Source organism: Balearica regulorum, chromosome 25, assembly GCF_011004875.1.
Source record: "Balearica regulorum gibbericeps isolate bBalReg1 chromosome 25, bBalReg1.pri, whole genome shotgun sequence".
Taxonomy (NCBI): Eukaryota; Metazoa; Chordata; class Aves; order Gruiformes; family Gruidae; genus Balearica; species Balearica regulorum.
Genome location: NC_046208.1, coordinates 3,888,319 through 3,913,960, shown reverse-complemented (window position 1 = coordinate 3,913,960; position 25,642 = coordinate 3,888,319). Strand labels below are relative to the sequence as shown.

Genomic DNA, 25,642 nt, shown 5'->3' with positions numbered 1-25,642 from the left:
GCCGCTCCACCCGGCTGCCCGCCCCCCCCCGCCCAGCGGTCAGTTGTGAGGCGATTCCTCAGCGCGCGGGGTAACGATGGCCGAGGGGCGATTCCTTAATTCCTGGGGCGACGAGCAGGAGGGGCCGGGGGGGGTCCCCGCGTGTGCCAACGGGGCCGTGCCGGGGGACCGAGGGAGCCGGCGGTCAGCCGCCCGGGCCCGGCGTATGGGCGGGCAGGGGTGCAGGCAAGAGATGCGGGCAAGGGTGTGGGCAGAGGAGCAGGCAGGGGTGCAGGCAGGGGTGCAGGCAGGGCCCACGCACCACCCCGTGCGTTTCATCCCCTTTATTTTCAGGCCACCGTGTCACGGGTTGGGGGGGTCCGGACCGCAGGAGGGTGCCAGCTCCAGCAGCCCCAGCTGCCGTCAGGGCCGGGCTGCTTCTCCCCCCGCCCCCCCACTCCACCTCCCGCTAGATCCAATATTTAAAACTTTTAATATAAAGGTTAAGTTCATTATTCTCGATCCTGAGAAACATTTCGTCCGTTTACGGAGCTCTCGCTGTAAACAAAGCACCACAGGCACCAAGCCCGCACCCCGGCGCAGGCGTCCCCGGCTCTGGGGCCGGATGGCAGATGAGGAGACGGATGTCCCCGCTGGCACGGGGACAGGGAGGGTGGCCGGAGGTCCCCTTCCCGTAGTGTCGGGGGGTTCACGTGGGACCAGCTCCACGTACGTCCCTGCCACGCCGCTCTCCTTTGGAAGCGAATTCCCTGGGATGGGAATTGCCCCGATCCAGGCAGGCAGCTCCTGGTGGGACATGGATGCCAGCCCAAAGCAAACCTCCGCGACGCCTCCCTTCTCCCCTCCGCCCCGGTGCCCGGCCGCACGCTACTCGTTATTAAAAAAAATTAAAATACAGATATCCCAAAGGAAGAAATACCCCCAAAGCATCCCACCGGACCTCCCTGCCCCTCCCTCCCCACATTGCTCCCTTGACACAAGGTAAACTTAAAAAAGACGACGCCTGCGGCAGCACCCGTCGACACCCGGTCCCCACGGGGCGAGCAGAGCCGCGGCGATGGTGCCGTGGGTCCCCCGCCCCGGCGGCGGCACCTCAGAGGGTGCCGTGGCTGCGGGATCCCAGGGCAAACCAGCCCATCTTCTCCTGAGCCAGGTCGAGGTCCCGCAGGCGGATGCCGACCTCCCCGAGGAGGATGTTCTCCCAGAAGCCTTCCTCGCTCAGCACGCTCAGGCGCAGCTCCCGCTGCTGCAGGTCCCCCCTGGGGATCCCGTCGTAGACCAGCTGCAGGGCAGAGCAGAAAAGACCCTCAGCCACGGCCCCCCCCCCCCGGGCCCCTACCCCCAGCCCCATCCCAGTACCATCTCGTTGTAGGTAGGGTTGCAGGTTTTTCGGGCCACTTTGGTTTTCCTCTTGGTTGTTTTCTGGGGGTCGGGCAGCAGGTAGGTCTTGACGTAGGGGTCGGGGTCATTGCCATCCTGCAACGGTGGCTGTGGGGGGGAGTGGGGAGCACCCCGTGAGCGCAGGAGTGGGGCAGACACCCCCCACCCCGCTGCCACCGGGCGTCGTGCACCTACCAGCCCCCGGATGTGCATCACCATGATGAAGAGCTTATTGTTCTTGTAGGAGATGGAGAGCTTCACCTCCCCGCCGACCTTCCCCAGGGGCCGAGCCCACGTGGTGTCTGGAGAGGAGGAGAGGAGGGGTGTGGGCGGGACAGGAGCCCCCTGCCATCGCCCCGTGCGGTGCCAGCCGGCTGCCGCTGCTGCCGCCAGCCCCCCTACCTGCCAGTTTCGGGGTCGGGTTGGTGCCAGCTGCCTTCTCGTCCCGTGGCAGGGGGTGGAAGAAGGTGTAGATGAGGTCACACTGCGGGGCGAGGAGGTGATGTTAGCAGTGATGGTGGTCACCGTGCTCCCTGTCATTCAGGACCGGTGCACGGTGCGCACGCCGATGCCTTACGTGGTGCATTGGCCCCCGAGCACCTCCCCACCTCGCCGGTGTCCCCGGCACTATCCCCGGCTCTCAGGAAGCAGCGGCCCCCCTCCGCCCCACTGGGACCCCCCCAAGCTCCGCACCTCTGCCACCTCGGGGGCCGCGTGGATGAGGTGCCAGATGTAGCCATTCAACTCCTCCTTCCGCCGCTCAGCCACCGCTTCGCCCCGCGACCGCCCGATGACGAACCTGCTGGGGAAGCTGTGGGGACGGACACTCAGCAAAGCCTGGGGGGCAGCGGGGAGCCCCGAGAGTCTGCCGGGGGTCTGCGGGGGTACCTGGGCAGCAGCGAGGAGGGGAAGAGGAGGCGCAGCTTGTTGTGCAGCTCCTGGAACTCCTCGAAGGTGCGCTGCACAAAGGTCACCTCACCTGGGCTCTCCCGCTGCACCTTCACCACGTAGGTCTGCAGAGAGATGGGGCAGTGATGTGGGATGGGTACCCCGGGGTGCCGCGAGCCCGTATGGGGCCAGGGAGCACTGGGACAGAACCATCCGAGTTGTCCCTTTGCCTGTCCCCAGCCGTCCCCACTCACGTAGCCCTTGCTGGGGTTGAAGACCCTTTCGTGGCGGCAGAGGAAGACGTCGCGGATCCGGCCGGATGTCTTGATGGTGTGTGTGCGGGGAGCGAAGGAGAGGGTCGGGCGGGCATCTGAGCCTGTGAACTTCATCTGCGCCAGGTTGTGGATGAAGAAGTTGAGCTTGGTGGCCACGCTGCCCAGGCTGGACTCGATCAACCTGCAACGAGGCCACCATGAGCTCAGCACCAAGGAGCCTGTCAGCATGTCGAGCCAGTGCCTCCGTCCGAGGGCTCCCTCCGTCCTCTCCTGCCCCATCACCCACCCATATCCTCTACCTGGTGAAGTAGGTGGTGGCATCGGCATCAGAGTCCTGTGGCCTCAGGGCATCGTAGACGTACTTGAGGTCCTCCAGGTCAGAGAGCTCAGGGATGCCACAGGACAGCATCTGGGAGGGAAGGCAGGGGGTGAGGGCAGGCGGCGGCAGGAGGACCCCTCTGCCGTGCCCTGGGGGGGGACGGGTGTGTGGCCCCCCAGCTCTCACCAGCCCCAGCAGGTTGAGGAAGAGGTGGGTGTGCTTGCGGATCAGGTTGTAGGCCTGGCAGCACAGGTCAACGAAGTCGTGGAAGCGGCTGGAGGGCTTATCCCCCCCGTTGATGACGTACGCCATGTCCGAAGTGAAGACGAACGGTGCCCGGTCCCTGCACCGGGGAAGAAGGGACAGAACGTGACCATGGCCGGGGGTCACCCACCACCAGGACCACAGCATGAGATTTCACCCCGCGAAATGGGGGTGAACCCCAACACTAACGAGCAGCCCCACAGGGATGAGCCCAGGCGAGGGGGAAGGGGATGCTGGAGGTTTCTCACCTCTTGATGTTGCCAAACATCTGCGCGTGGCCCAGGAACCTGCCGAAGTCGATGTGAAACATGTGGCCGGTGGTCTTGAGCATGATGTTGTCATTGTGCCGGTCGCAGATCCCCAGCACGTATGTGGCCACGCAGCAGCCGGCGCAGGAGTAGATGAAGTTCTCCACGGCCTGGGAGGAGAGGGGGAGGGATGGAGCCACCAGGCATGGAGAAAGGCTGGACATGTTGGGAAGCAACAGGTCTTGTCCCTAGAGAGGGGAGCATGAGGAGCAGGGACCCTGCCAGGCTCCTCCTCACCTTCTCATACTCGTCCTCCTCGGGGTTGTGTTTCTGCAGCCAGTCTGCCAGCGGCCGGTCTTTGAAGGAGCCCGTCACACCGTGCTCCACCTGGATTTTGCGTAGGGTCTCAGCGTTGGGGATCATCTCCACCATGCCTGGCAGCCGAGACAGCAGGGTGAGACCCACCCATCCTGCTGGGGGGCACCGAGACCCCAGCCCCCTTTGCCACCAACCCAGCCACTCCCCAGCCACCACCGTTGAGTGACAGCCTGCAAAGCCAAGTTCCTGCAGATGGGCTGGTGGGATCAGACCCGAAGGTGAATCACAGCTACTTGCAGCAGCTCCTCTCTGGCAGAGCCCCAGGACCTCCTGTGCTGTCACCAGCCCAAAAGCATCGCGACCTGCGGCCCGATGCTGCCGGAGGATGCCCCGACGTCAGGTTACCTCGTCCGCGGCCGGTGGAGAAGCAGCGGAAGATGACCATGCGCATGTCCAGCCCCTCCTGCACCCAGATCTTGTTCATGATCCGGATCATCTGCAGCGTCAGCATGTCCTGCCGCAGGTCGTCGCCGCACTGCGAGCCGCAGGGGGAGAACCGTCAGAGCCGGGGGGTGGTGGGGGCAAAGCCGAGCCAGCCCCGCGTGGAATGGGGCAGCCGTGCCGGAGGTTTGGGCATCGCTCACCTTGAAGATGACTCGGATGTTTTCCCCAAGGGGATCAACGTTCTGGAAGGAGAGCTTCAGGGGGACGGCGTTGGAGTTGAAATAGGAGCAGTCCTGCCGTGGGGAGGAAGGCGCAGCCCATCAGGGCGAGCTGGATGTGGGCAGAGGACCCCCCTGACACCCCCAGCTCCGACACTCACCCGCGCCACGATCCCCTTCACCAGCAGGCTGGGGCTGAGCGGCAGCCGGCACGACCCATTTGCCTTGAAGAACTGCTTCACGTCCTCCAGCCCCTCGCGGAGGATGCCCTGCGGGGCGGGCAGGGGATGGGGGGCTGAGGCACAGCCCGGCACCCCCCTGCACCCCCTCCCACCGCCCCGGCACCCACCTGGCGCGCAGACGGGGCGGCATCCCGCACTTGCTGGGCCAGCCTGGCCAGCGTGCTGACGAGCAGGCACTGCCGGTCAAACTCCTCCCGCAGCCCCTTCCCGCAGCAGCAGAGCAGAGCTGCCAGCAGGTACTGGTAGCGGATGCTGAACTGGGAGTCCTTGAGGCCGTCCTTCAGCAGCCTGCTCGGAGCAGGGGCACGCGGGGTCAGGTGAGCCCCAGGGGTCCCCCCTGCCGCTCCCGGCCCCCCCATACCCACCAGAAGAAGTAGTGGGTGATCTTCAGGTCACAGATCGCTCGCTTCATGAGGAAGCGCACCAGCGGGCTGTCCAGGTAGCACTCGTACTTCAGGGCCTGGAGAGGGGACAGTTTTGGGGCACAGCAGGACCAGCATGCACCCCACGCCCATCCCGGTCCTGGCATTCACCCCATGCCACGTCTGGGTCCCAGCACGTGCCCCACGCCACATCCCGGTCCCAGCACACACCTGGACCAGCTGGGGCAGGTAATCCAGCAGCTCGGTGTCGGAGATGGAGTCGATCCACTGCACGGCTGTCCTCCTCACCTCCTGGTCCGGGAACCTGCGGTCGGGACAGCCATCATGGGAACAGCCATCATGGGGACAGCATCCTCAGCATCCGCCTCCCCATTCCCACCGCTGCCCTCTCCCTGCCTGCACAGGGAGGGCAGCGGTGCCCGAGCGTGCATCCCTGTGGCACCCGCAGCCCACTGGTGGCTTACGTGGCGTGCAGGAGTCCCAGGGCATCTTGGTGGCTCATGTAGGTCCACTGGCTGAGCAGGGCGTAGATGTCGGGCAGGCTGGCCCACTCCCAGCTGGGCGCGCTGGCCAGCAGCATGGGCAGGGCACCGGGCGCCGCGTGGCAGTAGTAGCGCTTCTCCCACAGCCGCTTGCGGTCGGCATCCATCAGCCTACGGCAACGGGGGGCCGGGGGGCACGGCTCAGGGGATGGCATGGATGGGATGGGACTGGCAGGTTGGGGATGGGGCATCCCTCTGCCCCCACCACCCGCACACGGTGCATGGGACACCGATTAATCCCTCGGAGCCCTCCCTGCTGCCCCACCACAGCCCTGCCCATCAAAAAGAGGAGGTGGTGGAGAGCAGGATCCTGCCTGCATCCCCCCCGGCTGGGGCAAGCTCAGCACACCGGTCTGCGTGGTGCTGCAGGATGCTGGGGGGTCCCCTCCATCCCCACCCTGCACCCCGTCCCCCAAGGGGCAGGCAGGACCTGAGCACCCATGCACAGGGGTGACTGTGCTGCTGCAGGGACGGCCCTGGCTGTCCCCCTACCCAGGGGCCCCCGACCCAGCCGGGCTGACTGTGCACCCCAGGCGTTTTTTGCAAGGAGCGTCAGCACCATCCTGCACGGCGGATCCCGGCGCAGCTGCCGACACCTGATCCTCCTGTTTATAGCCAGCGCCGGAGCACTCCGGCCAGCTCGGCTGTGCCAGGCTGAACGAGGGGCCGGGCAGCTGTCCCCGCTGGGGGGGACGTGGCTGGACAGACCCTCCCCAGAGAGGGGCAGCCGGGCAGGGCAGAGCGCAGGAGGACCAGTGACAGGCAGCTGCGGGCAGGCTCCTGCCACATCCCCAGCCGCCGGCAGCCAGAGGCAGGGCCAGGGCCCCAGATCCCCCCCGTGCCTGCCGGGGCAGTGCTGGGGGGAGCTCGGCAGAGGTCCCCCCCCCAGGCAGGGTTATGCTGTCTGCCCCCCTGGGCTGCTTACCAGTAGAGCGATTTCTTTTGCATCGCCTCCCGCAGCTTGCGCTGGTCCTCCTCCCCCAGGCTGCTGAACTCGTACTTGGGGCTGAATTCGGCCGCCGGTGCGCTGGTGAACTTCACCTCGAAGGCGGAGGTAGGGAAGTCAATCTGGGGCAGAAGCAGAGGGTAAGCGGGGGCCACGTGCATGTGTGACCCCCCCAGGACCCCCCCGCCGCCGGGATGCACCTGTAGGATGACGCTGTCAGGCTGGTTGAAGTTGGGGGCACTCGACCTGGCTCTGGAGTTGTCCTGGGTCGCCGGCCACAAGCCCAGGAGCTTTCGCCCGCAGGTCAGGACCCTGGAGGAGAAGGAGGGGTGAGAGCCTGGTACTGGGGGCTGCTCTGCCGGGGCAGGAGGGTGGCACCGCTGCAGCAACGCTGTCCCCAAGCTGAGTCAAGGTGCTGGGAACCCCACGGCGCTGGGGACCCTCCCGCCCCACCCCGGGGATGCTGGCGTGGCCCCTGGCCGTGCCCGTTGTGCCAGGACGCCCCACGTACTGCCTGAAATTGAAGAGGGGGGTGGTCACCCAGCCCAGCGCCTCGGGGACCCGCCGCTGCTTGTTGGCGTCGGAGGAGCTGCCTGGGGGCGGGATGGGCACGGCGAAGAGCGTGACGCTGAGCAGCGTCTCCCGCGGCAGTCGGTTCACCTGGATGGGGAAGCAGATCCTGCAAGAGAGCAGCCGGCGGCTCAGCCGTGCGGGGACGGGCGCTGCCAGCGCCCCGTGGCACCGGCCAGCTCCCCGCCTTGGGATGCCAAGCGTGCCCCGGGAGAGCCCAGCCCAAAAGACACCCTTGCTGCTGGCACTGGGGGTGCCACGTGCCCCCCGGCATGGCATGGAGGTCCCACGGCATGGGCAGACAGCCCATGGGGGGCAGCCGGGTTTGGGGAGAACCAGCTGCTCGTGTACCCCGGTCCTCTCCCAGCACCAGGGAGCCCTGCTCCTCTCTGTCCCGGGAAGGTGACCGCGGGGCTGGAGGGGCCACCATGGAGGGCCCCCACCGCACACTGACCTCGTCCCACAGCCAAGGGGGGCTGTGTGGGACTCCGGGGCTGAGGCTCCTCTCCGACGCTCCTGGGGAGCCCAGGGCGGCAGCTACACCCCACCCATGGGTGGGCACAGGCAGGGGATTGCCCCGTGGAGGGCACCGGCGCGACTCCGCTCCCCACCGTCCCGCTGGCCGCTCGGCGCCTGTCCTTGGGAGGCACCGGCGCCTTCCAAAATTATCTTTTTCCCATCCCCACCGCCCCGTGCCGCTGCGAATACCAGGCATGGCGAGGGCTTGGCACAGCCTCCCTGCCTGCTCTCGCGGCTATTTTTGGAGCAGATCCCCTTTCCTGGGTGCAAACACGCAGGTCCGGGGAGGGCAGGGCTGGCGCTGGGGCCGGTGCTATTCCCGGGGATGACACAAGAACTTCCGACACCCAAAAACCACGAGCGGCGTGGAAAGGAGCCACTGGAGCAGGGGAGGAAGAGGAGGAGGAGGAGGCAGGGGGTGGCACCATGCAGGGATGGAGTGCTGCCTTACTGCTGGTCCCATATGATGAGGTGGAAGAGGTATTTGTAGACGTGGGCCTTCCTGGTGAGCAGGGGGCTGCACAGCTCCTTGCCGCCATGGCTGAGGGAGCAGGAGAGGTAGAAATCTTCATAGCTGCAAGGGGAGCAGAGGGAGCCGTCAGCTGGGGGGGCTTTGCCTGGGGCAGGGGAGCCGGCACCCAGGGGTTCACCCCACCATGGGGCAAACCCCAGGCAGTGGGGTGGGGGGGATGGAGGTGCTGCCCCTCTGCGCCTTCCTCGGGCTGCGCCAGGGAGGGGGCACAGAGCCGGGAGCCCCCGTCCCCATCACCATATGCCACCGCGCATACCATCACATGGGGGGCTGCCGAGCGGGGGGGTCCTGCCATGTGGCAGGTGCCGAGCGACAATCCGGGGAGGGCTGCGGGGCGCTGGAGGTCAGGGGATGCCAGCATTTCCCAGGCTACCCGCTTTGTTCGGAGCCAGTCACCAGGGGGAATACATTAAGGACAGGACAAAGGCGAGGGGTCCCCAGCGGGGCGGCTGCTGCTGGCGCCGCTGCCTTGCACGCCCTCCCTGCGGCGGGCTCCTGCTGCCTGCCCGGACCCCCGCCATCCCCCCACGTGGGGCCGAAAGAGGGTACGGGCACCGAGGCACCTAACAAAGGAGCACGCCGCCGATGCGGAGCGAAGGCAGCCCGGCCCTGCTGCACCGGGGCCATCTGTCACATCCCCGGGGCAGCGGCGAGCCTGGGAGCGATTGATGCCGCAGCCCTGGCGATTCGTGGGGTTGGAATGGGAGAGCGCGGCGGAGCCCGTCCCACCCGCTCGCGTCCAGAGGCTCCGGCATCAGCTGGCTCCGAGCATCCCTCACCGCCCGTCGAGCACCAGCATCCCCATATTCCCGCCCTTTAGGAGGTTTGGGGTGGGTTAGCTCTTATTCCCTGCAGGCCCGCTGAGTATCCGGGACATGGACACACTCCTCAGCCACCCAGAGAGGGGACAGCCCCGCTACGGTGTGTTTAACACGGGTGTGAGCCCCACGACGGGCAGGCAGAGGCTGAGCAAGGTCCAGGCAGCTGCCCTTACCTGGCAGCCCAGGTGATGGGGATGCGGTGGGTGGCGTAGACGGTGAAGGAGAGCGGGCAGGAGAGCAGGCGAGCCTCCTGCGCCACGCCGTGCTCCCGGCTCCCGTGCACGGCCGTCTGGAAGTCGGCGTTGAAGGTGCTGCAGTAGAGCTCAACCAGGTTGAGGATGGCGGCTGTGAGGCTCTCCACGATCCTCTCTGAAGGGGAGGTGGGAGAGGGGTGAGACGGGGTGGCTGCCAGCCCCACTGACCCCCCGCGGCGTCCCTCTGGGCTGGGGTCGGGATGCTGGAGGGACCCTGGGGCCGGACCCCGGGCAGGTCTCCCTGGGATAAAGCGAGTGAGAGGGAGAATTTCAGGCTTCCCATTTTGCTGAGTTCACAGGGAGGAACAACAGCCATCGCCTCCAGAAACCCTCTTTTCTTAACCAGAATGGTTTCAAACACATTTTTGGCCTTAATAATTGAGAGGGAGGGGTTTGAGGATTAAAAGCACCAAGAACTTGAGCCCAGAAGGGGAGGAAGGGAACAGAAATACCTCGATTTTCCCTCTTGGCCAGAACATTTGGATCCTGTTGAGGAAAAAAAAAAAAAAGAAACCACAAGAGCAATATCAGAATCAGCCCGGCGCTGTCGGCAGGCAGCAGCTCGCCAAGCCAGCCGCTTTACGTAACCAGCCCAGGCTCCTCGGCTGCCGGAGCAGGCAGCACAGCCAGGCAGCTGCCTGCTCCCAGCTATTGAGGAATTTTCCACGTGGTACGGCGGGAGGAAGGAGGGAAAGAAGTCAGATGTGTAAATGTGCTGCCCCTCTGCACCTCCCGGCCAAGCCCCCTGGTCCCGCACCTCCGCAGGGACCAGCCCTCCCTCCCTGTGCCCATCACTTACCTTCTGGATTTTGGGCTGCATGCGGGAGGGGCAGGGGGGCATCTGGTTGAGGGCTGCCGTGATCTCCTGGGACTCCACGGCAGCCAGGGCGTTGCAGATGGCCATTACCGACTGGATCACCCGCTCCGCCTTCAGCGGGAAGTCTCCCTGGAGAGCAGAGGGGGGGCTGACACGGGACCCCCGGGGCGGCTGAGGGGGGAGAGGCTGCTCCCCGCAGCCCGCACACCATACACAGGGAGGTGCACCAGCCCGTGCCTCAGTTTCCCCTCCTTTCGCACCTTTCCCCTTCTCTGATGCATCCTTAGAGCCCCATAACGAAAACGGGGAAAGAGTCCGCAGCAAATGAGGCAAGATGGCCCCAAAAATGCCCCCTCCATCCCTGGTGCTCACCTCAGCTGCCAGGAAAGCATCCACCTCATTGTGGAAGGTGTCGAAGAGGAGACTCAGGGCCTGCCTAGGGGACAGAGAGCAGAGCTCAGCCCTGGCCAGGCGGGCACCCAGCATGGGGGGGCCGGTCCCGCTGTGCCCCCCCTACCTGCTGATGGTCTGCTTGATGGGTCTCTCCTGCAGATGGATGTAGTGGTTGAGGGTGGAGGGGCTCTGGTCATCATTCGCCTGGAGATGGAGAGATGCTGTGCCATAGCTCGGCCACACACGGGTGCTCCCGCAGCAGGGCGGTGGCACGGGCATCCCCGCGTTGTCCCCCCGCACCCGGGCACCCACCGTCCGGGCCAGGTCGCTGCGCACCCCTTTCCTCTTCATCAGCTGCAGGCGGATGTCGATGTTGAACTTCCTGCAGTGCTGGATGTACTCGTGGCTGCCCAGCGCGTGCTTGCTGCAGGGAGAGAGACCGCGCGCTGAGCCTGCAGCCCCCCTCCATCCCATGCGATGCCCCAAAATTCAACCCGGGATGCCCCATCCCAACACCCCACGGCCAGGCAGCGTTGGCTGGGGCCCGGCCACGGCCGCCTCGCCTGCAAACGGACGTTCAGGGCACCGGGTTGCTCGCGCTAGGAAACCTGAAGAATAAGCTATTGTTTCGCCTCCTTCCCCTGCGCCCTCCAAAAAGTCGTGCCCGGCCCAGCCGGCGCGACGGGGCCAGGAGCGGGTGTGGAGGAGCCCGTCGTGCCTGGACCTGCCCGCCGATGCGTGGGAAGCAGAGCGTGGACCCGAGGAGCTGGAGGATGCTCCGGCTGACAGCGGGACCGCGGCGAGCCCTGGAGCGGGGGGTGACAGCCTGGTCCCACCGTGCCCACCGCCATGGGCAGCCTCCCTGGAGCGGGACCCACAGAGCTCACCATCCAGACCTGCTTTCTTTGCTGTCTGCAGGGGAGAATGAGCTGATTGATTCAGCCCTGGCCGGTGCAGCAGAGCCAGGGGCACGGTGCTGAGGGGTGCGGGAGGCTCCGGGCAGGATGGAGCTGCAATGGCAGGACGCGCCGGGGAGTTGGGAGAGGTACCCCCAGGGGCTCAGGGACTACAGGGGACGGGGACACCGAGTCCGATCGGCACGTGGTCGCCACGTCCTGCCCCATGGCCAGGAGGATGGGGAGGAGGCGTGTGGGGAAGGCGCTGCAGGAAGCCTTGCCCGCAGCCAGCTGCACAGGCAGCAACACGCCCACAGAGCCGGCATCCTGTGCACCCCTGCCTCGTCCTGCCTCTCCCCGCGCCTCGCAAAAGCAAACGGGCAGCAAGTGACAGCAGCTCAGGCTGGTTTGTAGAGCTCGAGGGCCCGACTGGCTCCGCACAGAGGGTTTTGGCACTTCCAGCATCTCCGCCGCCGGGGGAAGACGTGGAAAGAAAAGATCGGCGACAAAAGGGCTTTATGTCCCAGGGCTTTCTCAAAGGTCTTTTGAGGGCCCCGGGAGATACGGCAGCGCCTGCCCGCACTGGCTCCCAGGGAAATGCTCGATGGGGACGGGCCGTCCCGCTCCATGCCCAGGATGCCGTTCCCTGCCAAAAAAGCAGGAGGTTCATCCCTTTGGGAAATGCCCTCCAAGCTGGCTTGGTCCCCGGCAGCCCTGAGCCATCCACAGCAGAGGTTTGCTGCACAGGTCAGATGTACGGGAGGGCTGCTGTTCCCATGTTAACAGCTTGCACCCCTGCTGTGTGCGGACACACGCGCACACACATGCAGGAACGTGCATACACATGCACACACGTGTGCACTGGGCTGCTCGGCAGCACGAGGACTCAGCATCGATGGGAATAAACCCTACAGGCGGCCGTGCCAGGCAGCCAGGAGCAGAGGCTGGGCTCTGCTCATCCTCCGCACGGGTGCCACGCAGGCTCTTCCTGGGCTGAGCGATCCCCAGCCGCCCCTTTAGGGCCTAAACCGGCAGCTCCTGGAGGCCATGGCAAAGCTCCCGCAGATTTCCCGCGGCAGGGCCAGGCCCAGGGCAGCTCTCCAGCAGCGGGAGCTGGCTGGCTGCACTGAGCCGCCGGGAAGGACGGCGTGTGCCTGTGCATGCGTAGCTGCTGCATCTCCGTCCGCAGGGAGCTCTCCCGAGCCGTCAGACCCCCAAACCTCTCTGGAAATGCAGCCTTTCTCCAGGAAAAGCAGCAAGGCAGGGAGGGCAGGAGGGATCTGTGCAGGTCTCAGCCCCCATCGCCCATCCCTGGCTCCGCAGCCGAGGGAGCCCAGCGCAGCCCCGCTGCTCCCTCCACCCGCTCCCCCCCAACGCGTCCCTTTTCCACCTTCTCCTGCAATTTAAACAACAGGCTGGGAGAAGCCGGGCTCTGCTGCCCCGCTCAGTGACACGGCTGTTATTAATACTCTTCCAAAGAGCATTTTTGGCAGTTTGCTGGTTTTCAGACCTTTCTCCAGGCGCGTGGGGATCAGCGTGACGGATACCCTGCCACCAGGAAAGATGCTCCCAACATGCTGCTTTTGGCAAGAGCATCGCCGCGGCTCGGGAGACAGGAAATGGAGCGGAGAGGATCCCGTGGCCAGGATCAGCTCCAGCCATCCATCACACCTGGCCACGGCCACGCACGGGGCGAGCACGGCCAAGCACATGAGCCCCGGGATGCCTGGGTTGTGTTGTCCCCCTTCCCTGACACTCACTTCTGCAGGAACTCCTCCAAGCCGCAGATCTTGAGCACGAAGTCCTCGACGTCGATGGTATGCAGCTCATCGTGCGTGTAGCACAGCGCCTGGTAGATGAGCAGGTCCACGGTGGAGGAGCCTGCAGGGAGAAGGAGAAGCGCCGTGAGCCCTGGGGATGGTGGGACCCCCCCCGCCCCGAGACTTCACCTGGGGATTGCTGGTGTGCAGGGGACTTACAGTCGCAGGTGAAGGTGAGGGGCTCCCGCAGGCTGTCACACACCACTGTCACCTTCAGGCTGACGCCATGGCCCAGCTGCTCGGGACTGAGGTTGACGGCGCTCCACACCAAGCCGGTGAGGGAATAGTCCTTGGTGCTGTAGCCGGACCGCAGTCTGCAGAGGCAAGGACAGGTCAGAGATGCTGTCCTGCTTTGGGTTTTGCCCCAACCCCCCCAGAAATGCCTGGTTTGGGGCATTTTGCAGTGGGATGATCCAGCCTCGGGGTGCACCGAGAGCCCCGGGAAGGGCTCAGGCACAGCCGGGTACTCACATATCCAGCATATGGCAGAAAGCAGCCACCTCCTCATCCCGCTCCTCGGAGACTTCGAAGAGCTCGTAGCCGTTGGTGAAGGAGTGCGGCCGGGGGGCAACCTACAGGGCAGAGCAGGAGCCCATCAGCTGCCTGCAGGGTCCCCGGGGGCTCCAGCCTGCTGCCCGCCCGGGATGGGGTTTGCCGGATCCCAGTTACGAGCACGGGGCACCGAGAGCCTTTGTTCGCCCCGACGTTGCTGCGGCCAGGGTAACGGCAGCTCTGCAGCAGCGCGGGGGGGAAAGGGTCCAGCACAGGAGGGGTTGGGGCCAGGCAGGTGCCAGCTGCAGAAGGCATCCTCCGCGTCTGCACCCCACAGCTGGGAGAAGGGACACCCGAGGTCTCCTTGCTCCCAGCCCCCTGCCCACAAAACTGGCCATTTCCATTCTCCCCATCGGGGAGATTCCCCAGCGAGACAAGGGATGGGCAGAGACGGACCCCAGGACGCCGCGGGACAGGCAGGGACCGTCCCCAGGCCACCGTGGTGGTGCAGCAGAGCCCAGCCCGTGCCTGGCCCTGCACGCTGCTCTCCCACCACGGTGCTGGGGCAGGCGGCACCGCCGTGCCAGGCTCCCCCCGCGCGTGGGGGTCCCCGGGCCTCCATCGCTCTTTCGCAGCGAACAATGGCCCCACTGTCAGAGCAATTAACCCAGCCAAAAGCTAACGGGAGGCAGAGAAAGCCAGAGAACACAGCAGCCGCTAAAGACAATTTTAATGCTCTTTTTTAATTAGTGTCTGGCACCGAGAAAGCCGAGAGTGACTTATGTAGCCCCCGCCGGCGGCCCCCAGCTGCATCCCTCGCTCCCCGGGGAGAGGGAACCCCGTGAGGAAGGCGACTTCTCTGGTTATTTATCTCCTCCTCTTGCTGGAGGCGGGATGAGCTGCACCAGAGCTGGGGGGGTCTGTCCCTGCAACGGGCACCCCGCGGGGACAGGGGAACGGGCAGCCCCGGGAGAGAGATGGCGGCAGCGCCAGCAGCCCCCCAACACCTCCGCACGTGTTGGGAGATATCCCGCTCGCTGCTCGACGGAGGGAAGAAAGGAGCTGGGATTGGAAAGGACGTTGTGAGCTGAACAGGAAAGAGATCGCCTGCCTCTTTCCAGAGGATCTTGTGACATTTTGTGAGCTGGCAGGACACGAGCCCGCTGCAAACCACCTGCAGCGCAGCCTCCAGAGACGCCGCGCGCTTGCACCCCCGGCACGGCAGCTCCAGGGTGCTCGTGTGCCGAGCCAGCCGCGGGACCGGGCGCTGCCCGCACCCTCCTGAGAGCACCGGGCTTTGGCTGCGGGGTCTGGGCAGCGTCTGGGCACGAGGGTGTGCGGAGAGGAGGCAGCTGCACACGGAGCATCCCGCCTGCTCGGCGGCAGCGGGACAATGACCGGGTGGGACTCGCCCTTCTGCTTGGCTTCCCGGCCCCAGTTCACCCATCCCAGAGGGTTACGGCCACGGCTGCATGATCCCGCACCCCTCGGGGAGCTGCGCAATCTGGAAAGGTCTTATTAACCCCCAGGGACGGTGTCTCAGCACGCGGATGCCTCCGACCGCGATGCACAAACAAGACTCTGAGGAGCACCCGTGATGGGAGAAATAAAACCAAGCCGGAGCAAAGGAAAAGCGGCAGAGCCACTGGCTTTCCAGCTCTCCCCAGCACCTCGGCTCCGTCCCAGTCCCACTTCTAATGTAGGGAGAGAAAAGCCTCTTACCGGATCGATGGAGATCCTGCGGTTCTTGTTCGGTGCCAGATTCTTCCGGTTGCCAAAGCGGGAGACGTATGTCCGCGGGGGGACCTGGGGGGGCATGGTCTTGCTCCGTGCCACCGGTTTGCCGCTCGACTCCTTCTCAAAGATGCTCCTGCCCTCCTTCCAGCCGCGGGCAGCTTCCCGCAGCACCTCCGACTCGTAGGTGGACTTCAGGTTGAGGCAGGTGATGGCGTCGTTGATGCCGCTGTAGTCGGTGATGCCGTACGGATCCTCCTCGGAGATGCGGCGGCCGAGCAGCTTGCCGTGAGCCCGCTCGTGGGCCGCAGAGAACATGTTAATGTCCCTGGGCTGGGGTCCTTTGGAGGACGGGGGGGACCCCTTCCCCGAGTGCTGGCTTCCCTCAGGGGAGCTCCAGAGGGGGTGCCGGGGGGGCAGCGGGGGTGGCGAGAGCTTTTTGGGGGAGCTGCCCCCGCTGTCGTGGGGTGAGGTGCCGTTGAGCGGCTCCCCGAGGAAGTCCCCCTCCGAGCCATCGAAGATGTACAGGTAGTCCCCGGCCAGGGGTCCCTTCAGCCAGGGCTGGGGGTCCGGCCGGGGGGGGCTGGGGCCAGGGGGGGGTCCGGGCGCAGGGGGACCCTCGGGCACCACCGGGACGTTGTAGCTGAGCGTGGGGTCGGAGCCGGAGAGGCCACGTGCCGCTTTGATGCCGTCGCAGCCGTTCCTCTCGACGGGATCATCCCAGGAGATGAGGGGCCGGTCTCCCCGCTGCTTGGCTCGGTTCTCCTCCTTGTCCTGCCGCAGGCGGGACAGCGCGTCGTACTCCATCTGCAACGCCTCCGCCAGCGCCAGCTCCTTCCGGCTGATGCCCACCGACTCCAGGGACTTCCAGTGCTCCCCATTGCCGCGCGTGGCGGACATCTCTCTGGGGACCGGGACCTCTTCCTCCCGGGCTCAGGGGTCAGGAGAAAGGCATGCTGCACCGCCGGCAACCTGGGCGGAGGGAAAGGCACGGGTTAACGGCCAGGCAGGCTCTGCAAGGGCTGGCCTTAAAGATAACTGTAAGGAAGGTTGGGCTGGCAGCGCCCCTGGTACAGCCCTTCCTCTCTGCGATGGAAAAAAGGAAACGTTTAGGGGCTCGGCAATGCTACGGGTTAAATAAAGATTTTGCTGCTGCCGGCCCCGTGGCCACCAGGCAGGCAGGGCAGGCAGGGCAGGCAGGGCAGGCAGGGCTGGTTGGCCCCACAGCAGCTGCTGGGGCTATTGCTGGAGCCCGACGTATTTCCCCGAGGACAAAATAAGATGCAGAGCGGGGAGGGCGGCAGGGCCAGCGCCTGCAGCTGGGGCTGACTCAACCTGCAACGCTGCTGCCGCAGGGAGCCTGCCCCGGCACGGGCATCGCGGTGCAGCCGATGCTCCAGCAGCGTGTCTAGGACATGGCTCTGAGCTGCCTTGCGCATCTCGGGACCATCGCAGCTTTGAGAAAAAGGCTCTGCCAGCAAAACTTCCCGAAGCAGAAAGGAAAAGATGAGAGAAAAGGGCAAGGCAGGGACAAGGCAGGGTGCTGTCCCCCTCGCCCTCATCCTGCCCGCAGGATACTGAGTTTGCAGCAGCCGGGGCAGCGAGGCACCAACCTCCTGTGGCAGGTCCTGAGGGTTTTACCCAGCTCCATGCTGCTCTCTCCCTGTCTGAGGGCCGCAGCATCCCGTCCCCAAACCCCGTTGCAGCAGAGGGAACTGTGCATGGCCCGGGCCAGCCAGGAGCACCCGCTGCTCGCCAGCCCCCATTGCTCTTCCCCAGCTCTGACCAGCCTGGGCTGCTTCAGCGAGCAAGAAACGGGGCACGGCGACGGGGACCCGGGCATCACGCTCTGCTCTAACAGCCCCAGCCCCCTCAAATGGACCCGTGGGTCCCTCCGAGCCCCTCCGCAGCGCCCAGGGCTCCAAACCCAGCTACTTTGCAGCGTTCAGCTGCGCGAGCGGAGAAGCGAAACAGCCAAACTGGAAATCGCTCCCTGGCCCCCGACCAAAACCCGCGGAGGGCGGTGACCGCAGGGGGGGCTCTGCTCCGTCCGGCCAGCACCACGCTCTCCGGGGAAGGATGTTTCACCTCCTCTTCCCTTCCTAGCAAAACAAATAACGAAGTGGATGTTAAACAGAAGAGTGGAGCGAGCCCAAAGCCCCTGGAGACGGCCAGCACTTGAAATCTCTAGAGCCGAGAGGCAGCTGAGTGTTTTCGGGCTCTGGCCAGGGCTGGCTCGTGAGTCTCAGCACGGGGAGGACACGGGACCTCCGCTGCCGCCCCGGGCTCTCCTCTGCCCTGCACCACTCGCTCTGCACCGCACAGGGCTCTGGTTGATGCTCTGATTTAGGGTGAAAGGGTGCAACCGTTCATTCCAGATGAGGGCAAGCATTTCTGCTGGAAAGCGCTGCTGGGGGCTACGGGCATCGCTGAACCTGAGGACCTTCCCCCAGTGCCGGTGGCGTGGGCAGCCTGCGTTTGCGGAGCAGAAAAGCCCTTAACCATGAAGTGCAGGAGTGGGGACAGGTCTGGCAGACCCTGCCACTGCCTGCTCTGACCCCCAGCGATGGAGGAGTCCATCTGGCACAACGTTTGCCCCCTACATCCCACCCCATGGCGTGGGGCAACCACCTCCAGCCTGGGCTGTGCCAGTGACCACCCAGTAGAGCATCACCAGGCTGGTCCCCATCGTCCCTTCTCAGCCCGGTTGCAGATTATCGCCTGCGGCAGCCCCGGACACATCGTCCCCTCCCCACCTGCAAACGGGCCCTCCTGACCCCGGGACCAGATGGCTGCTAATTAGCCCGGCCCAGGCTTCGCCTGCTACAAACACATTTCCTGCAGACGAGGTGGGTTTGACCCCCTCGCCGGCTCGGGTCCCCTCTGAGACCCCCAGCACCAGGCTGGCCGGGCACCTCACCCAACCAGCTTCTTTGTGCTTTCTAACTGGAGAAAATGGCTTCGGGGGGGGGACAGGCTGGAAATGTTCCCTTCCCCAGCATTTTAGTCCCTGCTGGCAGCTGTGGGCTTTTCCCGGAAAAATAGAAATCCCAAAAGCTGGCAGTCCTGGGCTTCTGGAAGCTGAACAAAGAAAATCTGCTTTTAACCCAAAAGCAATAAAATCAAACTGATTTTTGCGGCTGACAAAGCCACAAGCCCATTCCCATCTCCAAGAGAAGCATCTGCATCTTGCTGACGTTTTGAGCAGAGAAACGCTCCCGCCTGGTCGAGCTGAGGCTCCCGCGTGTGCCGGTGGGATGCAGCCGGACCCGCACCGGGGCAGCAGCAGCAGCAAACCTGGTCCTGCCTCCGCCGTGAGCTGGGCCAGCACCGTCAGAGCGGCCGGCACACGGGGATGGGGAGGCAGGCTCAGCCCGTGCCGGGCACGGCAACCCCGTGGTGCCAATATCAGGCGGAGAAAAGCCACGCAGGAGGGGTCTGTGTGCAACCCGGGGGATGTCGCCTTGGCTGGGGACACCACCGGCATCCCCAAGCAGCCGGCTCGGCCCCTTCCCTCCCGAGCCAGCGCGGCAGCCGGACCGAGGCGATGCAAACCCACGTGGAAGAGCCACAAACTCTCCTGGTCGCCCTTGGCCAGGGGCAGGACCGATGCTCAACCAGCACCTCCTGCTCCAGGCTCCCCGGGGGTTTGGTGAGCGGCCGCCTGTGTTTTCACCAAACGCCTTTCTCCCAGCAGCCTGTTACACAAATTACCTGGGACTGCGAGCTGCGGGTTAGGTCTCAGCATGGGAGCTCCGGAGGCGAGAGCCGAATTCCAGAGGAGCAGAGACAAGCAGATTTTTTCCTCTTTAAAATACTACTACTAGTAACATAGGGATAATTTTCTGACTTTGAATTTCCTGGCATTTGCCACGGTCACGTCAGCCTCAGGAGACCCATCCAGCGAGCGCTTGGGATCCCACCTTTCGGAGAAACGCTTCGCTGTGCTGAGTTACTGCTGCGGCAGCGCACAGCTCGGCTGGAGGCACGCAGGAGGGAAACCCACTTGTCTGCTGGAAACCCACGGCTCTAAGTCCCAAATTATGGTTTAACACAGTTTTCTTCACAGTTCGCACCGGCACAGCCTCGTAAGGGAGATCGCAGCCTTGCAGGGAGCCACGCACAGGCGCCACATCCCTCGTGTAACCCACCAGCAACCGCTGCTCTTCTCTGCGTGGCCACAGTCCCCCCCGCCGAGGGCTCAGGGCTCCCTTAGCCCCCTCAAAATCGCCCCCCACCAGCCGGTCCCGCTCTGTGGTGGCTCTTGGGGACAGCCTTTCTGCAAGGCTTTTTTGGGGCAGAGGATGCACAGGATCCCCATAGGGCTCTCCCTGTCCCCACACCCAGCACCGGTGGGACAGGGAGGGACGATCCCAGCCCTCGTGCAGAGAGAGGAGCGTCAGGTTGGGAGGAGGGTGAGGAGGACCGCGGCAGGCTGAGGGGGGGACCGGGGGGAGCTGAGCATCGCCTGCAGCCACCCTGTGCCTGCCCAAGCTCCCGGCAGCTGAGCAGCACCTGCTCGGTGCGGGGAGGGACGAAGGAAGCCGAGCAGAAAATTGTCCTTCGGGATTCCCCGGCAGAGCAAACGCCGCAGCCAGCCCTGCCTCCCCGTGCCCGGGGCAGAGCCACCGCAGCCGGCGGGGACTCGCTGTGCACCCCCGGCCCTCCCCATCCCTCCCTCCCTCCCTGCCCCCTCGCAGGCAGCTGCGTTGGGAGCAGATAGAAAGGTCCGAAGCATCTGGGAAGACATCAAACATCTGAGGGCGAGGAAGCAAAGCAAACCCTGAGGGGCACCTCCCCGGGGTGTGGGAGCCGGGGATGGAGGTTATGCCTATCAGGGGAGACAATTCACACCCATTTATAATCCGGCAGAGGGAGGAGCGGCCGTGAGAAGGATAAAGCACCAGCCTTCACCTCTGGGGCTGCGGGTCCATCCATCCATCCTGCTGCTCCCACTGAACAGGGTGAGACGCTGCGTTCCCAGCCGCCGGAGCGGCTCCTGCCCGGCCAGGAGGATGGCAGAGGCTTCCCTGCCTGGGGGACATGGACCCTGCTCCTGGCCGTGTCCCCAGCCACATGCCATCGCTCCCGCTGCCAGTCACAGCACCTCGTGGGGTGCTGGAGCTCCTCGGCCCCTGGGGCCGCCCTCCGGCAGCGGGGATGCTCCTACATCTGCGAGGCAGAGCCAGCCATCTCGTCCCACACAGCCCCAGACTCATGGCATGGGGGGGGGGGTGGGTGTTCCCAGGGCCCGCCACCAGCTCCAGCACCCCCAGAGCAGGTGGGACCCAGTTCCCTCTGGTCCAGAAGAAATCCTCTGGTCTCAGTTCTCCTCTTCCTCTCCAAAATGGGAAGGAAGCAGGGTCTTTGGGGACCTCCCAGGCAACGTCATGACCAAGGAAAGCCCTTTGGGTGGGTCTCCAGGTGGTGTTTCGACACAGCAAAACGCAAGATTTTCATCCCAGTTTGGAACTGGAGCTGCAGAAAGGGAACCTGTACTCAAAGGATTTGAAAAACGAAACCGAAACCCGGAGTGTTTCATTCCTGGAGCCACACTCAGTGCTGCCAAAACACCACCCGTCACCCCAAAACCCGGCAAAACCAACACTCTGGAAGCGCTTACAGTGAAAATGGCATGATTCCCCTCAAAACCAATCCCAGCAGACATTTTCAGGTATTTCTATTCCCTAGTTTGCAGGCAAAAAGCCAAACTCCAAAAGCCGGGAGGGCTGTGCTCCCGGGAGCTTCCAGAGGGGGCTTGGGGCTGGCTCCCCCCACCAGGAGCTGTCGGCAGCGTTTCTCGGCAGCGCGGTAGGAAGGACCCGGAGCTCATCCCTGTCCCCCCAGGATCCAGCCCCGCAGCCGGGGTCCCTGCACCAGGCTCCGGCCCCGCTTCACTCCCCAGGAGCTGCCCTCATGGCGGGCTGGGCACGGAGGACACGGCTCCTTCCACGCACCCCGAAGGTTCCCATCGCCGGGGCAGATCTGCAGCACTCGCCGCTGCAATGTGGAGACCTGCAGGATCCAGCCAGTTTGTTACGTGCAGCAAAATAAAACCAGGCAGCTGCCGTCCCGCGCACACTAAGCTGAGAAAATGCCTTGCAAACAGCCAGTGCCACTCACTTCCAACCTGTTGCCTTACGGGAGGAGTTTCTTCCTCTTCAAACAGGCATGTCTCCTATTAATAGCAGAGCAAAGTCCAGTCTGGTCCAAGCTCTCCGGAGGAGGCAGGATGTGAAGCTGGCTGATGCCAAAGGCTCTTCCATCATTTTTCTACGTACTTCCACCCTCAGGAGGAAATCCTGCCCCAGGAAGATGGGTCGGGTTTGGGATGGGAAAGCCCCCGACTCGGGGCAGCCCCCTGCAGAGGAACCACCCAGAGCCCCGCGCGGTGGGAGCCGAGTCTGCAATGGGGGACAATGGAGGGGACCATGGAGGGGACCATGGAGGGGACCATGGGGTGTCCCAGCCAGGCATGGGGCACGAGGCGGCGTGGGTGGGGGGATGTAAGAGCCCCCCTTTGCAGCAAGGTGCGACAGCCACACGCTTGGCTGCACAGGAGATGCTGATCCTTACCCAGCACCTGCAAAGCGACGGGGGCGTGGGGAGGAGCAAGGGTGGGACCCTTCCCCAAAGCCACCCACTGCTGCCTCCTCCCCGGCGTTCCCACGCGGCAGCTCCGGGCCCCACAGCAGCTCCGATGACGACGGGGCCAAGACACCCCGTGCCCCAGCCCCGGGGCACACCCACGGTTGGACTTTCCAAATTACTCAAGCGTCGCTGCTTCAGCGCCCAGCACCCACCCACAGGGCCAGGTTTTCTCGGTGCTCGCCTCCCCGGGGGATGCTGGCGGTCAGGCTCTCCCCGGCAGCTCTGGCGCTCGGCTCCTATGCAAATCTTGGCTTCCTCCGTGGCGAGCGCCCGACGCGGCGTGGCTAGCTGTGCAACGGCGCGGGTGTACGTGCACCCGGCTGCACACCGACCTGCTGGCAGCGTTCCTGCGTGCACAGCCTGCACGGGGGCTCAGCGCGGCAGGGAGGGGCTGGAGCCCTATATACGCCCAGGACGGCTGAGCAATGTAATGCACGGCACCTCCCCGGCCTCGGCGCATCCCGCTGCACCAGCACCCAGGGGGAGAGTCCTGCCTGCGCGGCAGAGCTGGGATGGGCTGGCAAGCAGCAGCGCTCTGCTCTCCCTGCCTGCGCTGCCCTCTGCCCCGCAGCCCAGAGGTCTGGCTGAGCCCCAGGGGATGGATCCTGCTGCTGTGATTGCAGCTGTATCCACGCCACACGCTCCGCAGGGCTGTTCCCTGCTGCCACGGGGTTCTCCCAGATGCAGCCACCGCTGAACCGGTGGGGTGCACCGAGGACATGCAGCAGCTGGGGTGCATCCCCTGCCCACAGCACCCTGTTGGGGTGCAGGGTGCTTGGCCGGCCCCACGCCGCACGCCAGACCCAGCCCAGTCTGCAATGGGAACCAACTCCTTAGGCTGCTCAGCCCTGCCCTGCCCGCAGGATTTACATGCCGTGGGAGAGAGCCACAGACCAAGGACACACCACAGACACAGGCCGGACACACGCAGCTCCTCCAGAGCATCCGACGTGCAGGGAAACACCTCGCTAGGGACAGGGCTGTGGATGCTGCTGCTGATGCCACAACCCCGGTGGTCCCTCCCCATGGCTCAGGATCGCCGGACCCCCGGCCTCACGGGCACCCCAGCCCCGCACACACCTCCCCTGCCCCGCAGCCCGGGGTGCCGGCGTGCACCGGCTGCGCACACATCCTTAGCGTGCATCCAGGCAACGCTCGCGCACACACACACACACGCACACGGAGCACCTATTTACACTGCAGCACGCAAGGAGGGCTGGCGCCCGGCTGCATGGCTGCTGGGCTGGAAAGGCAGCTCCTTCCAGCTCTCAGCAGCAGCGCGGATCCTCTCCCCCCCCTCACTTCACTTGGAATTTAGGAGGGTGCTCCGGAGGTGAGGTGGGGCAGGTGCCTCATCGGGGCGGTTAGCCTGGGAGAGCCGGGCACCCCATTGCCAGGCAGGTTTCCCCCACGCCACAGCTCTCCGCTACCCCGTCTCTCCTGCTTTGGGAGGAAAAGATTGATTTTTCTGATCACGCTGGTGCTAGTTCACCCCAGGCCCAGATCCCGTGAACAATTACATTCGTGCTTGGCCTTATACACATGAATAGCTGCGGTTAAGTCAATATATCTCCTTTGCTTAGGGGTAATAGCTTGCATAGCTCTGGAGTTTACTGTTAAATACACGCATGAGCATTTTTCCAAGTTCGGGATCCCTGTACAGCAGGAGCGGAGGGAGCATCGCAGCTCGCTGCAGCACGCCCAGCATCCTCAGAAGTGGTTTCTGTCCCCACGCACCGTACCTAGACCCCACGCCTGGACCGTCGCTTTGGTGGGACGAGCTGACCCTTCCCGTGCTCGCCTGTCCCTGTCCCCGTCCCTGTCCCTGTCCCGGGGGGACTCTGACACGATGGGAACGAGCAGGAACCCCAGCCCTGCCTCTCTACTTTGCTGACGGGCAACTTTGCGATTTGACGGGGACCGTTTCATTGTTCTGCTCACAGACGTAACCCACCTCACCGCCCCCCGCCCCGCAGGGGACCGGACCCCGCACCGTGCCCTGGGGGTGCAGCGGCCGGGGCCGCCCCCCCCCCCCCCGCTCCGGGGCTTTTGGGGGTTTTCAGTCCTGGAAAAGCCAAAGGCTGGGCTGGAGCTTTCGGGAACGACTCGCAGCAGCCCCGTGCGCGACCCGATGGAGCTCCCACATCTCCTCCCAGGAGATGAAATTATAGATATATATCTAATTTTTTTTATTTTTTTTTAATGGGAACAACCCGGAACGAGCCGCTCATTGGAGGAGCCGGCCTGCTCCCCCCCCCCGTGTGTGCCCCCCCCCCCCCCCGCACCGCCGTGGCCCCCCCCGCTCCCCCCGGGCGCAGCCCTACCTGCTCCGAGCGGGCTGCGGCGGCGGCGGGCCGGGCCGGGCTGGGGCCGGGCGGCGGCGGGGCCGCGCCGCGGCGGCGGCGGGAGGAGGGAGGGAGGGAGGGAGGGAGGGAGGGAAGGAGGGAAGGAGGGAGGGAGCACGGCGGCGGCGGACAATGGAGGGGCGCAGCGCGGCGCGGGGCCATCTCCCGGCGGCCCGCCGCATTGCACGGCGCCGGGGGCGATGTGAGGCGGGGCTGGCCCCCGCCGAGCCCCCGGTGCCCCCCCGGCTTCTTCCTACATGTCCGCGGGACGCTCACAGCTCCCCCCTCCCGCCCCACCCCACTCCCCCCGGATGCCCCCCGCATCTCCCCATCCCGCATCGCCCCCGCCCCGCTGCCGGCGGCACGGAGGAGCCGCTCCTGCTCCTTTGCCCTGGCCGGAGCGCCGGCCCCCTCCACCCCCCAAACCGCTGCATCCCCATCCCCGGGGACACCCCTCCATCCCCCCAAACCGCTGCATCCCCATCCCCGGGGACACCCCTCCACCTCCCCAAACCGCTGCATCCCCATCCCCGGGGACACCCCTCCACCTCCCCACACACCGCTGCATCCCCATCCCCGGGGACACCCCTCCATCCCCCCAAACCGCTGCATCCACATCCCCGGGGACACCCCTCCCCCCCCCCCAAACCGCTGCATCCCCATCCCCGGGGACACCCCTCCACCTCCCCACACACCGCTGCATCCCCATCCCCGGGGACACCCCTCCACACACCCCCCACACCGCTGCATCCCCATCCCCGGGGACACCCCTCCACCCCCCCAAACCGCTGCATCCCCATCCCCGGGGACACCCCTCCACCCCCCCAAACCGCTGCATCCCCATCCCCGGGGACACCCCTCCACCTCCCCAAACCGCTGCATCCCCATCCGTGGGGACACCCCTGGGGTCCCCATCAGCACCCACCTCCCGCCGCTTCCCACTGGGCTCGTTCCTCCAGGGGTGCGCGTGCTCCTCTGTCCCCCTCCGGAGAGCTGCAGGAGGGTGCTGAGACACCCTCACAGCACCCCACTGGGGCCGGGATGCTTGTGCTGGTCCCCAGAGCCCCCCAGGTTGGTGGAGACACGCGCCTGCCCGCAGATGCTCTGGAGCCATCGCAGCGGTAGCTGTAATTTGTTTTTGCAGGCAGCTGGCCCTGCCAGGCTCTCGCAGACGGGGGTAATATTCACCTCCGAAACCCCAGCGCCGTGCTGGAGAGCCGCGAGCTGCGCTGGGAGGGCCGCGGGTCAGAGCCTGTGGTTTGGGTTTAGTGGTGACAAAGTATTATCCCAGCATCCCTGCTTCCCTGAAGATCCCCAGGAGATGGGAGGGT

At 65.3% G+C, this 25,642-nt stretch overlaps 1 protein-coding gene across 2 annotated transcripts; it reads right to left on the bottom strand.

Annotated features, from left to right (window-relative positions):
• Positions 1–455: 455 nt before the first annotated feature.
• Positions 456–24,425, bottom strand: PIK3C2B (phosphatidylinositol-4-phosphate 3-kinase catalytic subunit type 2 beta). Of its 2 annotated transcripts, none has more exons than XM_075775733.1 (33): positions 24,291–24,425; positions 15,304–16,287; positions 13,561–13,661; positions 13,249–13,403; positions 13,030–13,150; positions 10,686–10,797; positions 10,498–10,577; positions 10,353–10,416; positions 9,963–10,109; positions 9,616–9,649; positions 9,083–9,278; positions 8,008–8,130; positions 6,979–7,146; positions 6,668–6,779; positions 6,447–6,589; positions 5,444–5,632; positions 5,190–5,283; positions 4,962–5,056; positions 4,704–4,884; positions 4,516–4,623; positions 4,337–4,429; positions 4,098–4,227; positions 3,672–3,808; positions 3,375–3,544; positions 3,049–3,205; positions 2,843–2,952; positions 2,523–2,724; positions 2,269–2,393; positions 2,074–2,191; positions 1,783–1,864; positions 1,576–1,682; positions 1,360–1,488; positions 456–1,282 (listed from the first exon to the last, which is right to left on the bottom strand). In XM_075775733.1, the coding sequence occupies exons 2-33, from the start codon at positions 16,213–16,215 to the stop codon at positions 1,094–1,096; spliced, it is 4,884 nt and encodes a 1,627-aa protein (XP_075631848.1). In that variant the 5' UTR covers positions 16,216–16,287; positions 24,291–24,425; the 3' UTR covers positions 456–1,093. The 2 variants fall into 2 exon arrangements, with proteins under 2 accessions (XP_075631848.1, XP_075631849.1); XM_075775734.1 differs by having other exon boundaries at positions 15,304–16,401; positions 24,291–24,356.
• Between the last annotated feature and the right edge of the window lie 1,217 nt (positions 24,426–25,642).

Excerpts from the sequence above, each read along its gene's own strand:
- PIK3C2B (XM_075775733.1), bottom strand. The coding sequence starts at position 16,215 with ATGTCCGCCACGCGCGGCAATGGGGAGCACTGGAAGTCCCTGGAGTCG. Across the intron at positions 4,228-4,336 it reads ACATCCGAGTCATCTTCAAG|TGCGGCGACGACCTGCGGCA; the intron begins GTGAGCGATGCC and ends TGCGGCTCGCAG. Across the intron at positions 2,394-2,522 it reads TCAACCCCAGCAAGGGCTAC|ACCTACGTGGTGAAGGTGCA; the intron begins GTGAGTGGGGAC and ends ATCTCTCTGCAG.